We start from the raw sequence: 24,258 nt of genomic DNA on the forward strand, positions 1-24,258 counted from the left end.
TTACAGAGGCAGGAAAACCTCTGGGAGTCCCCACATTGACTCCCTTCTCAAGGATGAGGATGGTGGATTTGGTCTCTCTGTGACCACTGCTATGGATAAAAGTTTTGCCTGCAGTCATTCCTTCATGTGAAAGTAGCTACAGGTCCTTCCTCCAGGCACTGAGAGGTTCTGGGGCATCTCATTCCTTGTCTGTTATCACCATGGCATTTGGGGGACCAGGAACTCACTGGCACTGAAAGCTGAATGGGTTTCTCTTCACAGACCTAAGACAGGTATCAATACCCCAAAAGATTATTGAAACAAAGCAGGTAACACAGAAGAGTAAAATGGGTCTGGTGGAGGTAGGGAGGAAGTGCCCTGTCTTAGTGGGGACATCTGCTACCTAGACCCTCTCCACTGTGGCCAGAGACGAGACAATGCTACCAGATTCTCCATCTTTTTAAGAGTAGTCAGAAATCCAGAGCTGTATGTGTAATTTTTTTATTTGAATATTAGCAACAATTTTTTTAAAAATTTAAATTACTGTGTGTGCCAAATAAAGCACATCAATGGGTCAGTCTCATTCATAGGCCACCTTCAACTATAGGATGGCAGTATGTGACTGTGCTCTAAAGATATCCTTAATCACATTCTACAAAGACAAATAGTCTCCCCAGAAAAGGGCAAATGGAGAGACTGTGGAAGTAGAAGTCTTCTGCTTGGTATCATCTCTTTATGGGATACAATGGTTTGGAGAGCTTTGTCTTCCAACTGATCCTCCAATGTGCTGGAGGCTTGGTCCTCAGTGTGGCAATATGAGAGGTGGCAGGGAAAGGTAGTTAGGTAGCCTGGCCTCCTGTCTTGCTATGTGATTTCTCCCTCTTGCAGATGCTTTTATCATTGTGATGCCATCCACCATTAGGTACTCACCACAGCTGAGCCAGTTATGGAAACATGTCCTCAAAATTCGAATGCTGTGAGCTAAATAAACTTCTTTTATTTATAAAATACCATACCTAGGGTATTTTTTTCTTTTTTATATATGACAATGAAATGCATTACAATTCTTATTGCACATATAGAGCACAATCTTTCATATCTCTGGTTGTATACATAGTATACTAACAGAAAATGGACTAATACCCAAGAGGCCTATAATTAGAAACTGAATTTCCTCATATACAAGACCAATCCTTTTCTTTTCCCATCCTACTAAACTCTTTTTCCATCCATAATAATCTCCCATCCTACCACTTGGCAAAATTGGCTGAGGCAATAATGTACAAATCATTTTTATTTCAGATAGTATCAGAAGAGAAAATTTGATCTTATAGCACCTTATATACCTATATTAATGTAATCTTAGATTTAGTAATATTATATGAAGTGATTCAATAATTTAAGGTATTGACCAAGTAATTCAATAATTTGGGGAAACAAATCTCAAAACATTCACCATCTATTTAGTAAGGCCAGATTATAAAATTGTTTCTCCATTTATACTTTCTCTGGGCATAAATGTTTAAGCCATTCATTAAGAAGTTTATAATACTAATAAGAGTACCACAATTCAGCCAAAATTTTCTTGTGATTCTCATTACTTCTTGGTTTACTATAGTTGTGTATCTTCCTTTCCCACAGGTTTGACAGCTCCTGGAGGAGCTGTGTCTGATTTATTTTTTTACATCCCTGCTACCACCAGGCACCATGATTGCATGATTGGCACTCTGAAGATACACACACACACACACACACACATACATACACATGAAGGAAGGAAAGAATAGCTGAGTAAATTAAGTAAATCTCCTACAGTTTGAATTTTTTAAAGGCAAACTCTGAAGTACAAATCTGAATATGCTACTTGTTTTGCACAGATGCAGTTGAGGGCAGTTTAGTGTAAGCAAAAGACACATGTGTTAACTTTAGGTTCAGAATTTCTTTCCACTAGCTGTATGTCATCATTTGAATTACTTAATTTCTTTGTCCCAAGGTTTCTTTAGATGGAAACAAGAGAGATTTTCTCCCACTCGGGTTATTATGAGAACCAAATTATACAAATATGTGTTTATATACATATGTAAATATCTCGCCATACTCTCTACATGCAGACCAAATCAGTTGACTTAAAATAGGAGTCACTGGAGGTATGCTCTTTTAATGCTGACTTCTGTATTATAACATTGATATCATGTGATGACAAATTATCTACTTGAAGCCATTTTTAATTTAACATATATTCCTTTCCTATTTTCAAGAAGGTCTGTAGCAGCATAAAAGGTGAAATCCTGATACATAATTCATGTAACTGGGTTACTGTGCTGCTGCCTACGTGTGGCATAGCAAACATGCCCTAATCTGGTACTATTGGATTAAAGGAGGATATTTGCTTACAGGAAAAGTCTGTAAAGGAAAAAATAATCAATAAATACTGGCTGAGTGAGATCTGGAGGTACTGGGCATTTCAGAATGGCCACCTTACTTCTTTGGCTCTGGTTTAGTTACTTGTTAGGCTTTGGCTCTATTTCTTTAGTTATAAGTTTCTAAAAGGGCAGGTAGAGTTGGGGAAATTGTTTGACTCCATATTGAAAATAGATATGAATTCTAGATAAGTCCCTTCAGTGCCACAGCAATCTGTGTGGCTGGTGTATATGGTTCACCAGTGTGGAAAAGGTCCATTCCATCATTATCTCAGAAGCCACCCAGGCCACTCACTTCCAGTATTAGCAAGTTTGATCAGTCTTAAGGTGTAGAAGACCATGAGCCTCAGAAGTGGTGCAAGAAAGAAAAAGGGGTTTAACTCTGCCCTACTGTCTAGTTTTCCACTAGTGAGCCTTTGATCATCTAGTGAAAGTTGCTAGAAACCAAGCAAATAAAAAGCAGGAAAACAGATCTTGCATAAATATAAAAAGCTTGATAAAACCATCAACATTATATTGTTGATCTCTGAGAAAGGAAGAAATTGGAACTGAAAGGGTTTTCTCTCTAGGTCACTGGGAAGCTTAAGTGGAAAAGCTTATGAGTTGGCTATTTTCTGAACCAGGGTGATCACATTTATTGTCACCAGAAAAGTCACTTAACTAGGAACTAGGCTCCCAAATGACCTTCAGCCTCACTCTTTTCTCCTCAAACTGATGTATCTGGTTTACAGTGAAGCCATTTTTTACTGGATAAATTGATAACAGATGGCTGCTGCCTGGGGTCTCCAAGTTCTTAGCTTTCCTGGACAGTCTTTGCTTTCAACAGACAAATAAAAAAACTGGTGCATCTCTCCTGCATCCTATAGAAAACTGTGTCCTCCCTGAATATTTCCACGAATTTGGGGGAATATATGTTGTTTCTGATGACCTCCTATTCCATCCATTGTAATGGTCAAGAGTTCTGTGATCAAATGTTGGTTCTGTTCCCTTCCAATGGTACAAAATTAGACAAGTCACTTGGCCTTTCTCAGCCTCAATTTCCCCAGCTGTCAAGTGGAGGTGGTGATACTTCCCTCTCAGAGTGATTGTGAGTTAATGATGGGGTCGTGATAGAGCAATACAGTATGCTTAGCATGGAATCTAGCATAAAAGAATGCATCAAATAGATGGTAGCTGGTATTTGTATTCCCTTATTTACACTATCCTAGACTGACGAGTCAAGATATAAACATTTACAAAAGGCACATTATTTTTTTCATTTTTGGACAGTGTCTCATGCATCAAGGAATCATAGACTTCTTGCAATAATTACAAATTTCCTAGGTGGTCTCTAACCCCAGGTTGTGTGCACTCACACACATTTTGCAAAGGAATTCCTAAAATTCATTGACTATTGCTTTTCTGAAAGGCCTCAGTTTTTACATACTCTACAAACAAATATTTATTGTCTGTTATGCACCATATGTTCTGCTAGGAACATCTCGTTTTACACTTTAAAGGAAGTAATAAATATGCAAGAGATTTAAGAAGGGTCAAATACAAAAAAACCTGTGGGCTGATTCTTCCCTCTTCCCATCCCCAGCAATTCAGTTCATGATAATCACTTCATCATGTTGGGTTTCATATTGTGTCCAGTAAACAGCTCATGACAGGGGTCATGGCTCAACTGGGAACTTATCAGCACTCCCAAACAGTATTTCTTAGAAATTGCACCTCTCATTTTTCACAACTTACCTTCAAACTAACTTTTTCCTCTTTTTCTGCTTTCTCTTGACAGTAAGAAAAACCTTTTTTTCTCCTGCTTATGTTTAAATATTTTCTATCTTTCATCAAATATTGTTTGAACATGGACTATAAAGAAGAATAAGCTACCCTGATGGACACTGTACTCTTGGTGGGGGACCACAAAACAAGGTGGCATATAATGAAGGAACGATGGATGGCTATGATTGACGAGGTCAATTGAGGCTTAATTTGTCAGAAAAAGTGCCATGAAGGAGGTAGGGTTTTAGCTCAGAGTTAAAAATAGATTGTCTCTAGTGGGGGAGGTGCAGGGAAAGCACATTCTTGCTGTGCGGTACAGTGTGAGCACATGTGCGGAGGTGGGAATGACAGCCATCAGCTCAAAGAACTCAGAGTGTCTGGCCTGAGGCCTGGCTGAGCGGAAGATTCATGCTGGGAGTCCTGAGACAAGGCAATGGAGTGCCCTTAATACCAGCTGGAGGATTGTGTTGGTACTTCCTGAGCGGTGGAGAGGTTGCAGCATATCTGTAGCTGTGACATCTAGCAGGGACAATGTATGGTGAAAGGTTGGAGGTAAGGACACTGGTTGGAGGCTACAGAAGAAGGCTCAGCAAGATATGGCACTCATTGGCTATGGGTGTTCAAGGGAGGGAAAGGGAAGGAATACCAGATGATTCTAGAGTGTTTGTCCTGGTGATTAGGAATGGTGGAAAGCACCTCACACCAATTAATCACACACCAATCCTTCCTTTCAAATGTTTTTCTTGCTTTTCCACTTACATTCTTTCTGTTAATTCTGCCTTGCACAGAACCTGATAATAAAAGTAGTGTTTTTCTATTGTTACTTTTCCTCCCAGAGCACTAAAACCCCACCAACTATGAAATGTCCCATCTTTGGAGAATAATCACAAATACCAAAACAACTTGAAGGGCTTGTCAGCTTCACACTTCCCTTCTCTACTCCAAATCTGATTCCATGACTAGGAATGAAACAGCAACTATTTCTAATGTCTGTCATAGATGTATTTTTTGCCTTGTCTATATGGCCAGGAAGTGAGTTAGCGGTTAAGTTCATGGGTGAAACTGTCTTAATTCATTCACCCTGAACTGCTGGAGGCTTTTTCTTTTTCTTTTTTTGAGTTTACATTTAAAGCATTATCCTACATTTATTATTGCCCTTTGCTATTTAGTACCTTCATTGATGTTATCCCATTTTGACCCTTTTGAAAAATCCTATGAAGCAAGCCTGGCAGATACTGTTTTCCCCTTTAAAAGAGGAGCAAGCTGAGACAAAGAAGCAACACATTCATTTATGCAACCAACAAGCATGGTAAAAATGCATGGGATCTTATTATTTAATTACCTTCAATATATCAGAAAGTGTTTAGTAGAGACAAAGAAATTTAATATACAATCTGGAGTATTTTTTTAATTGCAAAGCCAGTCATAAATATGTGAACAGTTAAATTACATCATGTAGCCAAATGTCCCACCAGCTGTATCAGTAGCCATGAGTCAAAGGTATAAGGTTAATTCCTGCATTATGACGCAGTGCACCATATGGGAGGGGATGTACATTTCTATAACCTAGAACTTATCTAGGTGAGACTCTCTGGAATTCTGATCAACCCCAGGGATCAGAGATGAAGGACAGGTATTCAGGAGAATAGAGATTTTGGGGAGAACACTCTGTTCCTTCCACTTATTGGAATGTGAAAGAGACTGTGGTTCTAAGGATGGGCCTGTATAGACTCTGGAACCTAGATGATACTCATCTTTGGAACTCAGTCACATGTTGTAAAGAAACTGGGCTACATGAGGATGCTATTTGTAGGTGTTTGGGCCAATGCCTCAACCAAGGTATCAGTTGGCAGCTGACATCAACCACTAGATACATGAGTGCACAGGCCTCCAAATTATTCCAGTTCTCTAACCTTGGAACCAGCACCTTTGAATATAAATGGAGCAGAGATGAGAGTTTGCCATGCCAAATTCTGCCCAAACTAAAGATTTATAAGTGAAATAAACATGATTATTATATGTTAGTTATACAGTACTGGATAAAGGGAACACAATATTCATGTAATATTTTGAATTACCATTGATCTTCAAATCCATTAGTAGATGCTGAGTCAGGTAGAAGGTGGCTATATTCGCAGAAAGGCAGTTAGGTAGGTTGGGTTGATGAGAAAAGAGAAGTCTTGATGAATCTATTTGGATAATATGAGTAAAAGATGGGTGAGGAGTTTTGGGAACATAGTGAAAACTAGATCTGTGTCTTGGTCATGTTCACCATTTTATGCATGGTTTTGAGGTTATTCAAACTCTTTTGGAGAAGGCAACTAGATTAAGCAGGTCAGGAAGGTAGAAGAGACCTTTGGGGTCTATGTGATAGGAGGAGTTGTTTTATAGACTCAGGAAACAAGACCCAATGAACAGAGACTACTAGCATATTATTGACTGTTGATATAGAAGGAAACTTTAATTACTGTTTTCTAGCTAGGAAACCAGATCAGGCACTTTGAAAAAAACTAGGTACTGACTGCATAGAGTAAAAAGTGTAATTGAATTTCAGAAAGGAGAGGTCATATTTGGTGAAAAGAATATGAATGGATGATAAGCTTTCCTGAAGGATAGACCTGAAAACTGCTAACAGTCTCTTTCTATATGAAGCTTATGAAGTATAAAGCTGTGGTAATTCTTAAAGTTAGAGCAGAAAAGCATGTTGAAAAATTTTATCCGCAATACCATGCAAGATAGTTTTTTTCAATTTTGGAGGGGAAAAAAATACACTGAACACACAAAAGAAGGCAAACAGAATGGGCAGCCATTTCTCCACAATCAGACCATGATACACTAGAATATCCAAGATCTTTTTGCATGGTGCCAGGAATACAAGCATAGAAATACAGGAAGCAGGCAAGGGAAGACACTTTTAGGCAGTACCTATCTTCTCTGTTGCTTTTCAATCTATAATAAATATATTTTAAAATTAAGACCCAATGCTGCAAATCTAGGCTGCAATCTTCTGAGCGGTTATTCTCATGAGGATAACTGAAGCCCCCACATTGTTCAGCTCTACTCCTGTTCCTTTCCTTCAGCCCACAACATTGATTATCTTCTCTAGAAAAAGCAATTTCAGCATGTAGGGTGAAAGAGGAGAACATTAATCATAGTGAAATTTAACAGGCAGAGGTCCTCCCAGGTCCACTTGAACTATTTAAAGCTTTTATATTCCCTCTAGACTAGCACAAGTACGTGTGCCTCAGAGCCTTGAAAAAGGGAAGGCGCTCATTTGGAAAGCAGTGACAGCTCTGGGTGTGTCTCCTCTCAGCCCTGGTTGTCTAGACAGGTCATCTCAGCTGTCAGTACTGTTTTATTCCTCTTTTCTTTAAATACTATTAAAATGCTAGTCAGTTTGGAAGTTGTGCCCAGAACACTTAATTGGCTTTAAATGAAAAGCCAATCTGGGTTTAATTCTGACAGTTGTTATAATAGATAGGGATTATAGGGAAAAAATATGTCAGATCTATGTGAAATTGGTAGGCTATGAAATGGACTTGGGATTTTTTGCAAAGGGAATGAGAACATGTTCCTGCTGCAACTTCATCTAATGTTCAGTACCAGGGTGTGGAGCCAAGACTGAGTGAAGTCTGAGTCTACAATGTGCGTGTGAGGTGCAGAACAAAGGCTTCTCTCTGAGGCCAAGCTCTCCTCCCTCTCCCTACTGCCTGCAGTTAGACATACAAGGTGAATGTGGCTTAGCACTGGAACACACCAGACATCCAAAGATCATCCATGTGCCATCTATCCTCTGCTTTCCTAGAGGAGTAAATGGAAATCATGCTATGTGTATTAAATATCTCTTAATATCTGTTTATAAATTCTGCTGCTGTGAAGGACCTCACAAACGAGCCCCCATGAGAGTGATTTAGAATCAATTAATGTCTATCCAAAAATTGTGTACAACTTTTCATACTTCACTTTGGGACTCTTCTGTTTTCATCCCTTGGTGAAGAGACACCATACCTGGTTATTATTTGCCTGATAAGCAGTCTTCATATTCTTAATCTTGTTTTTCCTAAAATACATTTGTTTATGAAACTTTACCTAATGTCTTCTACTTCTTGCTTGATATTGAACCCTCTTTCAAGTTACAGTTGTCTCCCTTTATCCACAGCTACTTGTAAACAACAGAAGAAGGGTAAGAATAGTGCAGTAATATATATATATACATATATATATATATATGTATATATATATATAACTGCATTATTATATATATGTACTAATATATATTACTAATATATTTATATTTATATATATATATATATATATATATATATATATAAAGAGAGAGAGAGAGAGAGAGAGAGAGAGAGAGAGAGAGGGGCCACTCTCATATAGCTTTTGTTATAATTATACTGTTAAAATATTATAATTGTATTATTAGTTATTGTTGTGAATCTTTTACTATGCCAAATTTATAAATTAAATTTTATCATAAGTATTATGTTAGTTGATTTTCTGTGAATAAAATAAATACCTGAGATAAATCAATTTATAAAGGGGATAATGTTTATTTAGGGTCACAGTTTTGTAGGTTTCAGTTCATGATCAATTGACATCATTGTTTTGGGCCTATAGCAAAGTAGAACATCACAATGGGGGCACGTGGTATAAGAAAACCACTCACCTCATGGCCAAGGAGCAAAGAGAGGAAGGGACTAAGATCTTGCAATTCCCCCAATGACCTAAGACCTCTTACCAGACCCCATCTTTTAAAGTTTCACAACTTCACAAAAGCACTATCCTGGAAATTAAGCATTTAATACATGGGTATTTGGGGGAAATTTAAGATCAAAATTATAGTAGCTATGCATGTATAGAAAAAAATTCATATATACATGAATATATATCATATGTATATATGTGTGTGTATCTATCTATTCATTAATCTAGTTTGGTATTATGCACAGTTTTAAGCAGAAAATGGAGAATACTGCAGTTTTTCTTTGGTTATGAAGTCCAAACTTAAATATTTTTCATATTTTAGAAAAAGTTTGGTCAACTTGACATATAAAAATAAGTCATCTAATGATTCCTACAGACCAAAACTTTTATCTCCAGGACTATGAAGCTTTATACACTGCAATGTGATGGCAGCTGGTGGTCATTTGCTATCATTTTTTTCATTATCAAACTTGTATGCAATCATCCCATGTTTCACAAGAACCCTCCTTCACTATTTCTTTAATGAACTACGATTAAACAGTTTTAGCCAATTATCTAACGAATGTACAGAACCTATTTTTAAAAAATATTAGGAAATATGTGGTTAAAAAAAAGAGGGGTGTACAATGAAAAGTGTTCTTTCAGTATACAACCATGTAATTCTCCTTCATCTCACCAATGAGAACCAAACCCATTCCTGGTGTTTGTGTATTCATGGAGAGTCCATTTTTTATAGAAATGAATGCATACCATGTATTTTAATACAATTAGCATCATCTTCTAGAAGAAAAAAAACAAAGAAGAGGAAGCTTTAATAATATACCCTTGGGATCTTTGCATTGTGGTTCATTCAGCTCTTCCTCACTCTCTTTTATGGCTGTCTCGTAGTCTGCTGAATGGATGTATCATAAGGTAAATATTTCAAACTTTAATGAATACTGATTCCATTCTCCAAAATATGTTCTACCAGCTGAAGATTGTGGAAGACTCTCTGCCATACTTCATTGTTCCGCTGTTTGCACAGAGCTTGCTGTGAGCACAGCACTGTGTTGATTCCATAGTGAATAGAAGATGCAGTGAGTTTGGCAGCCTCAGCTCTCCAGGACACTGTAGACTCATTAGGGGAAAAGACATAGAGATAAGGAGGGCCTAGTTATAAAATCTATTCCCTGGGCTGGTTTTTGTGGCTCAGCGGTATAGCGCTCGCCTCACACATGCGAGGCCCTGGGTTCAAACCTCAGCACCACATAAACATAAATAAATAAAAGATGTTGTGTTCAATTACAACTAAAAAAAAAATAAATATTAAAAAAAATCTATCCCCTACAGTTTGCCTGCATATCTTTCTAATTCATCCTACAAATGCCCATCCCATGTATTGGTGTGTATATGATTGTGTGCCTGATCCAGCTTATAATGGGAGACACTAGAGCAGGGGTCTCAAACTCAAATACCTACAAGGGCCAGGAAGCCCACCTAAATGAGTGAAGTGGAGTAAATTGAGATGGGGTGAGCCAGTTAGGAAGGTCCAAGTTCTATTTAAAGGGAGCAACCAACTCTGCTCCAGAAGATTGTTTTCCCAGGAGCTACTGGATCTTCTGATTAATTAAAAGAAACCAAAGGTTAAGAGATATGTCACGTTCCACAACTAAACACTCAAGGTCACTCCAGGTGAACCGGACTGCACAGAATAACCACACAGAGACAGAGAAATACCTTTTTCTTTGGGTCCTGCGATGGCTCCTCCGGCCTTAGGGGGTCTATGGAAAGAGAGAGAGATGCACGTGCTGAACCCTTTTACTCGGAAGAAGCCATTCAAATGAGGCAAGGGATAGGATTACAAGGGAACAGGTGAGTGTACTTCAACCACTATGGGTGCCGCCTACTCCTAGGCCTTGTTAGCCTTGTTATCCCATCGAGGGAAAAGACTTCGTCCGTCCGGAGTCATGGCACTACCCCACCATACTACAGGATCTTTCAGATCCCCAGGGTGCATCAGGACTTAAAGGTACATGCATTTGAAGTGGCTCCCCACAGAGGTACATGTGAGGTTTCTCTTTTCTTTCTTACAATCTCATGTGAATCTAAAATCTTCTCAAAATAAAAAGTTCAATTTTTAAAAGACTGAAACCTAGATCATTGTGTGAAATTGCCTGATTTCTAAATGCAGGCAAAACTTTCACATTGCACATACCAGAAAAATCTATCTGTAAGCTAGATGCAGGCTGGATCCATCATTTTGCTATTTGTGCATAGTAGCTGGAGCATTGATTTGATTTGGATAAAGCCTGAGGCAGCCCATGAGTTTGCTGACAAATGTCTTGTTACTACGAGTTTCAGTTGCTTTTGACCATGGTCATCCCCATTTACTGATTAGTCTTCCTCTCTTCTTCTTTCAGGTTCTTGGATGTGGCTCTGTTGCCCAAACTATCCTCAGTAGAGGACATGCTGGAGGAGTCATCACTACCAATGTTGGATTTGCAATGGCAGTTGTAATGGCCATTTATGTAACCGGGGGTGTCTCTGGTAAGCAGTAGAAATAATAAAAGACACCATTAGATCAACCATTCCAGTGTACCAGCACAGTGTTGGGTGCTTCACATATCTTAAGTTTATTTTTATTTCAACAATCCTATAAAAATGTGTATTTAATCCCATTTTTGTAGGTGATAAAATGGCCAATAAATGTTGAATGACTTATGCAAAGACAACATTTAACAGGAGACAGAGTCAGGATTCACAACTGATTCACTCCTGAGTCTCGTTACCGCATCATATTCTTCAGAAGCAAGTGTCTTTTATTTACTCTATCCTATACTTAGAAACCTATAAATAGCTCCATTAAGATCACACCAACAAAGGCAAACCCCTGGACCTTTATCAAAAGCAATCAGAGAGTCAAGGTCTCTTGCAAAATGGATGGTGCAAATCTTCATCTAATTCTGCCCTAAGAGGTAGGCTGAGTAGAAACCATTTGCAAGGTTCTGAGGAGCAAAATGAAAGAATGATATTTAACTCAGTTGAGAACTTAAGAAGTGAATCTGGAAGGTACTCTATCTTTCTGCAGCCTGATATGGGTACTAAGCAAAGAGGCAAGACTCCTGGTGATAAGAGAAGAAAGGCAACTGAGAAACCACTGCATACTGAGCACTGTGCTGGGTGCCAGGCCTTCCTAATCTGCTTTCTCTTTTATAACTACACTTGGAGTTGGGTATTATTGTCTTCACCCTAGAGAGAAAATTGAGGCTCAGAGAAATTCAATAATATGCTAGACAGCCTATAGGGGCAAAGACAGAACAAAGATGTGATCCAGGTACAGGTGATAGTGAAGTTCATATTCTTACGTAACATTTTCATTGGTCTAAAATAAGCAAAAGGAGCCTGACAGAGGACCCTGCAGTTATGCTGGCTGACCTTGTAAAAAATGCTGCCATTGGAGTGCTGAAGAATGATTGTCTAGACTCCTGGAGCTCCTGGGACAAGGTCCCTGAAATGGTCATTTATTAGCAGGCACTCTTTCCATGTTATAGCCAGGCTTAGATCCTGGGGTGTCCAGTGATAGCTTCCTGTGTGTGTGATTTTTTTTTTTTTTTTTTTTTTTTTTTTTTTTGTCATGAGCAGTGTCTCCATTCGAGCTCCTGTTGAGCTTTTGCTGTGATCCCAGAACCATAGTACCTACCTCAAAGCAAACTTTAAGTGGAGCACAAGAACAATCAGGGGACTTCATTGAATTGTCTAGGCTGGATTAGAGTGCAGGTCTTGGCACAAAAAAAAAAAAAAAAAAACTCTTAGCTTAAAATAAGCATGCTCTATTCTATTCCCCACAAGCTCCCAGTACATTCACATCAATGATTTCTGAAAACCATTTAGATGTGGGCATATTTCCAGAAATCTTTTAGGTGGACAAGGAATATTTTGCTTGCATAATTCCCTGAACTGCACATTTTCAAGTAGTAGTATTAGACCCAGACACTGGCTGTGTAGTTAATATACTTCACTGTCACTACTAAGCACTAATCTGTCTGCATCTATTGTTATAATTGGAGACTATGGGAGTCACCATAGGAGGGGAAAGGACCAACAGGGACCAACAGGAAGGATAGATAGAGTGAGGGGATGGCATGGAAACTTCTCCTCTGGCCCCTGCACTGGAGTTAAGCATTGTGGGTAGAGGGGTGAGGGCCAGAACAGATGGTACTGCTTTCACTAAAGATTGTTCTCAAGGGAGGCCCAGGACCTGACTACATTGTTTATGAGAAAAGTTGAGACTTCAAAATATAAATAGAGCAGGGTCTGAGCCTGGCTGATGAAAAATATATCCCCTATAGCCCCATCTTTGTTTGAAATCTAGTGTGGTTCAGGTTCCCCGATGACTGGTGCCTTAGAGACAAACAGAAACAAGGACACACCATGATATCCATACAGACAGTAGCATCAGCAAGAATAGGAAAAGAAAAGTAGGAGGTGACTATCTCATGATGACTGTGGCTAACATGTTGGTTTGTGGCCGCATGTAGGCCCTCTTTGAGGATTCCGAAAATAACCGGCATATACTGATCGTAAGTATAAATGTGATTCCATTTTGTGGTCACAAATTGGTGAGGCCAGCTGACATTTGGCTTTTAAATACAAAATATCCTCTTACTATAAGAAGTTTCAGCATCTGGCCCCCCTCATGGATATGCCAATCAAAACCAACCAATCAGAACTGAGAACTCCCTAATGTTGTAGCACCCCACACAAGGTATTTAGGCTGCCTGATGGCAATTTTTGAGATAATTTTATAAGTAAGATAAATTGGCAAAATAGCAAAGTTTAATGATAAATGAAATACAGGTATTTCTTTCACAGAATTGTCTAAGGGTATGGGGTGAGGGTATCTACTTAAAAGAGAAATTTGAAAGTTCACTCTGTTCACCCAAGACTTTCATTTTGTGCTTTGTGAGCGCCAGCCATACCCCTGGGCTCCTTATGAATAATCTGATCATCACAACAACTTTGGCAGAGCCAGTATATGACTGCAGGACTCTCTGACTATACTGCTCATGTTCTTTGCACTACACTGCCCTGCCTCATCCTTGTGATGAGCCGGGAGTGAGCATTCAGCTCTGCAGGGAGAAATTTTAATTATCCACTAGGCCTCCAGCCAAAGGGGGCAGGGTGCCATTCATTGATTCCCTCCCTTTCTGAACCCTTCTACCACCTCTGGAAACCTTTTCCTCGCTGCTTTGTAAAGTATCCACCCAGACACACCATCTCCAGCCCCCCAGACAACTTTCCCTCTTTGGAGATCTCTGTAGTCTGAGTTATCTAATTAATGCTTCTGATTGAATACTTGCTATCTTATCTCAAATACCGGCTAAGTGTCTTGCATTGTGAGAGTTTCAAGGTGAATAATGGTTCCAACCTCAGGATGACTGTGAGGGGCTAAAAAGTGTGAACCTACCGATGGGGAATTTTGTTTGGAAGAGGACTTCATTCAAGAAGTCTCCCATTGGTGGATTGATCTGGAGGGAAGCATTTTTTTTTTTTGGTTCAAGGTTATTTCATAGAACCCCATTGTCCTTTTTCAATGGGTCCCTCCAGGTTGGCTGAGTGGCAGCTGCTCTCCACACAGCCTGTGGGAGAAGAGGAGTAGGGCTGGCTTTGGCAACTGCCCTGCATGCCCATGTTTCCTGTCTTCCTAGTAAGTAGTCCTCTGTCATCTCCAGAATGGTGGCTCCCTTGGATTTAAAAGTAAAACACAACCATTGAAGTGTTTGTAAGGTTTCGGGGTAATCTTTGCTTTGATATCTTGGCATTTTCATGCCCATATGGGTCCCGGAGTTGCAGAGGCAAGTGGAGAAAGGACCCCTGTGGTTGAGCCAGCAGTCAGAATACTCCTGCAAGCCCACTTGGTCTTGAAGACTCAGGAGAAGCATGGCAGACTCTGTGGTGGGAGGGTGTTAGTCAGCCAGCCCTCCCATGTTTCTGAGGAAAGCCAAGCAGTGCAGGACTAGCGTCATCATCCTAGTTACCACCATGGTGGTTATCATCTCTCTTGTTTATATCTACAACCTGAAAGTCCACATTCCAATGCGGTCACCTTGACAGTGACTATCTTTCCTCCACACAAAATGCTATCTGTGTTCCTCAGAAGAACATCTTTCTTTCCTGGAAAGTGAGCCTACTTGCTCAAAAATGATTATTAAAAATTCTTTATTTTGTTCTGCCCACCACTTTATAACTATGGTGAAGAAGAACTTAGAGTAGTGTAACATAGAACATTGGCTCTGAAGTTGGGATAAAGCTGGATATGAATCCTGGTTCTACCATTTACTGATCACATAGCCTAAGACGGTTACTTTACTTCTGGGCTTCAGTTTCCTCACCTGTTAACTGGAATAGTACCCATCTCACTGGGTTCTTAAGAGGTTCCAATGCACATAATACCCCCAAGATAGTATCTGGCAAATGTTCAATAAATGCCATTGTTCCTAGCAAAACCAGTGGGGAACATTAGTGACCTTCCAAGAGCAAACCTTCTATTTGATTTTGTGAATAGATGAAAGCAAGGAAGCTGATTTCACCAACCATAGTTTGGGTTAGGTGACATAAGTATTGCAACATTTCTGTGTGAGAGAAATGCATTGTTTATGCAGAAAAACAAAGGAAAACCCACCCAGGCAATATAATCACCTAAAAATAAAGGAAGTCCCAAACCTCAAGGAGAGTCACAACTATCAACCTAGGGACACTTCCCCTTAGAGCACTTTTCAGGGCTAAGTGCCTTGCATTGTGATTGGTTTTATAGCCCCTGGGAATGGACTGAGGAAGGGCTAGGTATAAATTTAAATACATATATTGTGTTAAGTATATTGACCTTAAGACATATATTGATGTTAATATTTTTTATCAATCTATTTAGAGTTATTGCTTTAACCAATAGATAAAACCCCATAAAAATAAAGAGTGAAGACAGGGTTTCTATTTCTGACTGCCTTTTCATGAAAATGAACATTCCTAATGATACCATGAGGATTGCTAGTTTTCTCTTCCTTTCTCCCAAACTCCCTGTCTCTTTCTGTGTCTCTCTTACATGTGCACACACACGCACACATACACACACACATACACACACACACATACACACACACAAACACACACACAAACTCACACACACACACATACCTCTTTCTCTACACATACATTTGTTTGAATTCTTCTAGAAGTTTGAATTCTTCCTGAGGTCTCTGGACACGATTTTCTTATAAAATTTCCCCTCCAGGCTTGCTTTCTGACATGCCAATCATCTTCTCTTCCTTGCAGGTGGCCACATTAACCCAGCTGTATCTTTCGCAATGTGTGTCTTTGGAAGGATGAAATGGTCTAAATTTCCATTTTATGTGGGAGCCCAGTTTTTGGGAGCCTTTGTGGGGGCTGCAACTCTTTTTGGCATTTACTATGGTGAGTAGGATCCCTCCATTTAAAGGTTATGAAGAGCTGGGCATCCTCTGAAAGCCTGAATTTCCTGGTAGGGAAAAGTGAGATAAAGCGAGAGCAGGAAGCACTCTAGAATTGAAAGGACATTCTAAATTTCAGATAGGGAGGCCAAAGTCATCATTTGGGCGAATTTATGAAGCTTCTTAATGAAAATGGTGACATCTTAAGTGTCCCAGAACTTAGAGAAACCTATCTTTATACTCAAACCTGCAACCTGTACACAGTAGTCCAACAGCTTCTCCTCTGCATTCTCTGATTTGTCTGAGATAAGAGGAGCTCCGTGATGGCAAAGACTCTGAGAAGTAAGTGTTTAGAGATGGGGTCTGGGAAACGTTTTTGAAGGAGAAAGCACAGCAGAGAAACAAGCTGGGTGGGGGAGACTTGACCCCCTCCTCTCAAATAGCCCACGTTCCATTCTTCAGTAGACCTCAGGGGGAAACAGAGAACTGGTAATCAAAGACCAGGCTTTAGTTCTGACTGTCCATCAGTAGCTGTGTGACTTAAACAAGTCATCTGACTGATGGACCTCAGTTTCTTTCTCTGGAAAGTGAGAAAAATGAAATAAATGATTCTCAAAATCCTTCAAACTAAGAAATGTTGGGATTCTATGAAATCAACTTCTAAAATACTTCCATCTAATCCAAGGTGAGCCTCCATCCATTGTGATTATCAAACACAAGACCTTAGGAACTGGAATTATGAACCAAGGCTTAAGGAAATAGTTTGTCGAAAAGGGCATTCCCCCACCAAGTGTTTCTCTGGGAATTAAAGCCTATGAGGACTAAAGGGGAATGTAAGAGCAGACCAGGAATGCAGAGAGCCAGCGGCTATGGCAAGAGAGGCCTGGGGTCAGTGCTGGCTGTGTCAGTGTCTGCCATCCCCCTTGTTCTAAGGCTCCAATGGCCATCCCCCATCTCTTCACTACACTGCGACACCTTCAGGTTCGGGAGTGCACTACTGAGACTATCTCTAAGAACTAAGAATTCTGCCTAGAGCAAGTTCAAACCCCACTTTGGCTTTAGGTTGATTTTGAAAATTCTAAGACTTTTCCCCCAAAGAACATAGGTTTCCGGGACCCCGCTGACCAAGGATTTGGGTCAACTTTGGAGTAGACCATCAGAGCAACCTAGGGCTTTCTACCTTTGACCACCATCCTGGGATTCCCCCCAGGCATCTCTAAGACTAACATACTGTGAAGTCAAGAGAATAGGTGATTCCTGAGTGTTTGACTGCTGTTGTTTAGCACGAGGCCTGGCATAGGCTCCCCTTGACTGCTCCTAGAGAACACTAATGTGCCAGAGCTCTGTCTTCCATAGATGGACTTATGTCCTTTGCTGGTGGAAAATTGCTCATCGTGGGAGAAAATGCAACAGCGCAAATTTTTGCAACATACCCATCTCCATATCTATCACTGGGGAATGCATTTGCAGACCAAGTAAGTGTAGATTCAACAAAGACTAACTTTGGTGAAAAGACATGAACTAAAAAGGGAAATGTGTTGGAGCATTATGGGCCTAACATAAAGGGAGGATTGTATTTCTAAAGTCAGAGGCCACTGGGCACAACCCAAGCTTTCTTAATTGTTTTGCCCTAGCAGAAGTTGATACCACTAAAAAAAAGTATTCTGTTGCCTTTAATATACACACTTGTTTCACTTAAGTTGATGTCCAGAAAAACATGGATGACCGGACATTTCAACCCCTATAGAGGCAAATGTGGTTCACTTTATGATTGTTGTCTCTGTTGTGTTCATGGTCCAAGTATGGAGGTTACAAAAAAAGACATGTTTATCTCAATGCAAGGACTATGCAGTGCAGTCCATGAGCCTGGGCATAATTTATCCTCTCTGTTTCACCATAAGTCTAGATTTATCCAAACTCTCAGATAGATAAATGTTCTCTGCCTTATTGACAATTATGCTGGCTGCTTGCACCAGAGAATTGGTTGTGTAGCCAATAACACCACTATCTTGTTTGGTTTGTGTGGAACCAACATGGTTAGTCTAACAGACTCTTCCTCCCTGGCTGTGTCCCAAGAAGGCTGCTGGTCATCTTGGTCAGGGAAGGAGAAAGGGAGAATTTGTACAGTGGGGCAGACCAGAGTGAGCATGTGTATAAAAGGGTCTTCCAGTTTACCAACTATGGCCACCTCCATTCCATGGATGGATGAAAAACTGTGTCCTCTTGTTCTCATTCTTTTCTTTTCTACTTTGATCAACAAACCAAACAGCAATGAGTGTTTATTGAGCACTCGTTATGTGCTCAGTCCTGTGTCTGGAGCTTGAAGGACTGATAATGTGAATTGTAAAGATTTAAGATTCAGAGTCAGTACTTGAATTGAAATAAGATTTCTGTCCCTATCTCCCTGGGTGGTTTCAGGAAATTACTAAACTTTCTGAGTTCCAAGTTTTTCACTTGTAAAATGGGGATAAATATTAGCCCTCATCAGGTTATTTCAAAGGATAAAAATAATAAATATGAGGAAAAGACATTGGAAACAGTATCTGCCCAGGAATTTAGAATCTAGCTGAGGAACACAATGATCACATAAGAACAAGAGCACAATGTAAAATACAATACAATTACATAGAGAACTGGACCATAGAGATCACATTAGTCATCTGGAGCAGAAAGTCTAAAAGACCTAGAACAATAGGAAAAGTTTCAGTGAGAAAGAGAGGTGGTTGCCAGAAAAAGGAGTGTGTAAGCTGCAATAATAGACACACAAATGAAGTAATGAGGGTCTGACCTTACTCTACACTGAGAGTATTAGACTCTTCTCCAAATGCCATGATTCTAGAAGAGGAAACAAAAAGATAATGATAGTACACGAGCAATGAATGGAAAACAGGGACATGTGGTCTAGACAGGGTATGTGGGTTTGAGTGGAAGAGGGATGGAAGTGATGGGACATGATAGTACCTTTCAAAGACTTGAAGGGCTGTCAAGCAGGAAAAAGAAAAAAAAAGATTATTCTGATGTGTATAGTCACCTACTCCCAAGGAGATTTGATGGGAGCACATTGCCTGGTATATAATAGGTGCTCCTTTTTTCCTTTTTGGCAATGCTATGGATGGAACCCTGGGCCTCACACATGTTAAGCAAGTCCTCTATCGCTGAGCTTCAAAAATTATTTATTAACGAATGGGTGAGTTCATAAATGAATGAAATTATGGTGAAACAAAGCACATTCATAAGAGGAAAACTTGTCAGAAATTGCACCTGAGCTAAATACAAACTCTGTTTCTCAAGGACAATAACCACTGGAGATGCTGGAGGCAAGTCTGGTAGCCTCGGGATGCTAGAGTGGAGACTCAATGAGAGGAATTAATAATCAGGAGATTAAGCCTCTGGATGGGGGACAGTGTAGGATACCTCACCTTTGAGATCCTTTCCAGCCCTGAGAATGGTTAGCTGCTTGGAAATAGGAGTTTTCCAATTAGAGAAAATTGGAGCCATCTGAAGGAAATGGTCAGGAGAGCAGTTCTTTCATAAATTTAGGACAGCAACACAGAAAAAGGTATGAAGAGAGAAGAATGGAGGGAGAAGAAAGAGCTCACTGAAGGTAAGATGGAGGAGATCCCTTAACTCTCTGGCATCAGACTTCTGACATCTCAATTCCCATCTTCCAATAAGGAGCAGCAACAATACCTGACAGATGCATCACAGAGTAAATCCCTGGCACATATTGGGCAGTCAACAAATAGTCATTTTGCTCCCCTTGGCCAATTCTCTTTCCCTCCCTCTCTGCTTTCTTCTTCTTTTGCTTTCCTGATGGAATCTTCTAGAATTTCACATCTTCTCCCAATTCTTCTCCTTAAGATATTTCACCAAGAGTTTGTTAACAAGGAAATTGCTTGGTATCTGGTGAGTGGAGGTCCAACCTCACTGATGGTTATCATGTCTTGACTGACGTTTATTAATATACTGTTACCTAACCTTTCTTCTCTCTATCCTTGTTTCAGACTGTGTTGCCAGTTCCTCTATGAATCATGATTTTTAAGCCAATTATTATATAAGACAAAGTAGAAAAACCGAGTACTCTAACCATTAGCAATCCCTGAAGTTTCTCTGTCTTCCTTTGGCTTTAGAAGTTGTTCAGGAGAATGTCAGTTGCCAGTCAGCTAACACCCAGCAGAACTGTTGACCACCTTTACCGTATACCTGGGCCACCTTATCTCAATATTATACTCATCTCTAAATACTATTCAAGTATTTTTCACAATTTATTTAATAATCATTCATTTAGCCAATAAATATTTATTGGGCTCCTGTTTAGGCAGGTATAGCTCCAAGCATTCCTTCTTAAAGGAGTTCAAGGCAAGATGCTCAATCTGACAAATAAACAGGGTGATTGCAAGGTGATTAGGGTAGCAGTGGAAGTAAAGTAAGAATGCAGAAGAATCTCAGGACCAGGAGCTTCTACTCTTCTCCAGAGCCAGGAAGGGCTTTCTAGAGAAGGCTACTCTTAGGAGACATATCTCTGAGAATATAAATTATTTTAATATTATTTTATTTTGGAAAGCTGATTAAATAGTTGTTTTAGTCAGCTTTTTTGCTGTTGTGACTAAAGGATCTGACCAGAACAATTTTAGGAAGAAAAGTTTATTTGAGGGCTCATGGTTTCAGAGGTCTTAGTCCATAGAAGGCCAGCTCCATTCCTTGGGGCTCAAGGTGAGGCAAGACATCATGGCAGAAGAGTGTGACAGAAGGAAGCAGCTGACATGGTGATCAGAAATCAGAAAGAGAGTTCTCCACTTGCCAGATACAAATATGTACTCCAAAGCCATGCCCCCAATTCCCACCTCCTCCAGCCACACCCTGCCATGTCAATTACCACTCAGTTAATCCCTATCATGGGATGAATTCACTGATTGGCTTAAAACTCTCACAACCCAATCATTTCTCCTCTGAACCTTCTTACATTGCCTCACCTGTGAGCTTTTGGAGAACACTTCACGTACAAACTATAACAATGGCGAAGAATTGAAACTCTAAAATCAGTTACTGGTTTCCCATTCTGATTCTTTGATTTTTGCAGCTTCGTACACTTGCACATGTGTCTTAAGCTCTTTCTACCCAAGTTTTCTCATCTATAAACTGGGAATAATAATAGAATTATCTTACAGTGTTATGATGAAGTTTTAATAAGTAAAGCTGTGAAGTACCATGGGTAAAGTACATGTGCCATTCGTTTCAAAATGTGCCAGCTGTTCTTCATATAAAGCATATTAATGTTCAGTAAGTAATATATATGGGTTTGATGTTAAAGCAAAATAATAGTTTAGAAGGTTTAGAAAAACAGAGAAGATGAAACACCAGCTATAACCTACAACTGCAGAATATCTGTTGTCATTTTGTATGGTCTCTTACGATTATTCTTTTAGGTGGGCTTTTAAATATAAAATAATACATATAATTTTATTTTTTTCACTTAATGTCATAAGCATTTTAAGAGTGACTACATAGTATTCATGTTTACAGTTTTTAGTGACTTTTATAGTAGACCATGAAGTGGAGTTAGCTCTTTCCTTAGAGATGTGTTCTTAGGTGGCTTACAGTCTTTAATACTATAAATAATGATTAAGTAAATATGTGTTCTATAACTTTTCCATGTTTTAGATTATTTCTATGGTATAATTCTCAAATATTCAATAACATTAAATCATATGAATAAATTTATACTTTTAAATTAATGTTGTTAAGTTATTGCTAAATTCCCTTTCAAAAGCATCATGTGTGTTTAGTTCCACTAGAAAACCCTGAAAGAACCAATCTTCTTTCATAAACATTTGCTATTGTCTGAATTTCTTTTATTACAAATCATATTTTCCCATTTGTTGCCTAATTCAATTTTTATTTCATGATTTTTTTCTGTCCGTTTTCTTTACCCATTCACCTATTGCTGCTTTGCACTGTTTTTCTCACCAGTTTGAGCCACCTCTTCACTCTTTTTTTCCAGACTGTGGCTGGCTTTTCCTTTCAGCTGACAGATTACCAGGATAGTGTAGATAACTCTCTAGGGCTGGACACTCTGGGTCCAAACCTGCGGCTGCTTACCGAGTGTGCGCTCTGGCGCAGGTAACTCCTCTGTAAAGAATAATTATATTGCCATCTACATTTAGGATTGCTGTGGAAAGAAAACCCATATGCTCACCCAGTGTGTGTTACTTATTACTTAGTTTATTTTTGGTGAGAAGGGGTGGACAGTGTGCAAAATACAGGTTAAAACTCCTGCGTATTTTCTCCCTCTCCAGGTGTTGGCCACCATGTTCCTCCTCTTGATTGTCTTCGCCATTTTTGACTCCAGAAACTTGGGGGTTCCTAAAGGCCTAGAGCCCATTGTCATTGGACTCCTGATCATTCTCATTTCTTCTTCTTTGGGACTGAACAGTGGCTGTGCCATGAATCCAGCTCGAGACCTGAGTCCCAGAATATTCACTGCTTTGGCAGGATGGGGGGTTGAGGTCTTCACGTAAGTAACAAGGATGGGGAAGAGAGGAAAGGATGAGTGCAGTGCCTCATGGGGAGGGCTAGGCTGTGACCTGGAGATCCCGAGGTGTGCAGATTAGAGAGCAGAGGTGAAGTCGATGCTCCGGTCATAAACAGGGGCACTGCACTGGTGTCTTGTGGCCTTGTGTATGTGAAAGAGAGAGGGGGAGGCAGGCAGAGAGAGAGAGGCAGGGTCTAGGTAAATTCAATACAGATAGGCCTGTCCCATATAATAATAATATTCCCTAAATTTGTCTATAGCTTTATGTGAACGTTTTTGTAGTATAACTTGTCCATATAACTTTGTAGCGAAGTTGAGACGAGATTTTACATCTTCTCATGCTACCAATGGGCTCCTTCTTGTGAGTCATTCATAAAGCAGATCCTTTTGGACCCTGTCTATGCTGCAGTTATTGTACGAGGCAAGGAAATCTTGAAATCAGTAAAGACACTTCCCCTGAACAATGTCAATGCTTTGGCACTCCCTGAAAGTGCAGAGGGAACACAGAGAAGGGAGCCATCAACTCTTCCAAAGACGTAGGGAAAAACATGACCCATGAAGCAAGGGCTGAGTTGGGTCTTCAAACAAGAATAAGAAATTCCTGACAGAATGGACTTATAGAGTCTGTGCCCCAGACACAGCAAGACCCCATGCTTTCTGCTTCAGAATGTACCAGAACGTGCCAGTCTCCTAGGACAAACTTTGCCCATGAACTCCTTCCCACTTTCTCCTCATGAAGTCACAGAGGCCCATCCCTTCCACTATGACAGCTGTGTATGGGCAAGGAACTCACTTTGACTCACCAGGAAACAGGGCTCTAACAAGGAGTGAGGGGAGTAGATAAAACATGTGTGAGCAAATCCCACTGTAATGTTTACTGTGGGGACAAAGGACTTGAGTGTTTCTAAATGCTGACCTGTACATCCAGTCAGATGTGAGACATAACTTTATTTAAATGAGAGTTTGAGTTGCCTTTCACAGGTGTGAAAAACAAGCTGTAAAACAACTGATCCTATTCAGATCACTACCACAGATACTGTTAAGAGCTTTCAGAGTATAAATATCCTGGAGATTTTATCAGCTCTCTTCCTGCTATATCCACAGTGCCTGGATGAGTAAGTTCTGTGTACCAGAGGTCTTTTAGGGGTTGAAAGATATGAAGAGAATCGAGCACTATCCCCTATCCTCAAGAAATTTACAATGCAATGAATTTTCTAGAACAATAGTTTTCAACTTGAGGTAGGTAGTTTTACCCCAGGAACATTTGACAATGACTGGAGATATTCTTAGTTGTCACACCTGGGGGTGGAGAGTGGGATAGGTACTTATAACTGGTGGCTAAAGGCCAGGGAGGTCGCTAAGCATCCTACAATACACGGGACAGACCCCACAACAAAGAATTATTCAG

The 24,258-nt window shown here is 39.8% G+C and overlaps 1 protein-coding gene across 1 annotated transcript in view; it reads left to right on the plus strand.

Annotated features, from left to right (window-relative positions):
• Positions 1–24,258, plus strand: part of Aqp9 (aquaporin 9) — a 43,011-nt gene that overhangs the window by 13,520 nt on the left and 5,233 nt on the right. The window contains exons 2-5 of the mRNA XM_026384865.2: positions 11,276–11,402; positions 16,185–16,322; positions 17,675–17,793; positions 22,615–22,832. Coding sequence (XP_026240650.1) covers positions 11,276–11,402; positions 16,185–16,322; positions 17,675–17,793; positions 22,615–22,832 — 602 coding nt within the window. The remainder of the gene's footprint in view (positions 1–11,275; positions 11,403–16,184; positions 16,323–17,674; positions 17,794–22,614; positions 22,833–24,258) is intronic.

The sequence above is a fragment of the Urocitellus parryii genome, chromosome 6 (genome assembly GCF_045843805.1).
Source record: "Urocitellus parryii isolate mUroPar1 chromosome 6, mUroPar1.hap1, whole genome shotgun sequence".
Lineage (NCBI taxonomy): Eukaryota > Metazoa > Chordata > Mammalia > Rodentia > Sciuridae > Urocitellus > Urocitellus parryii.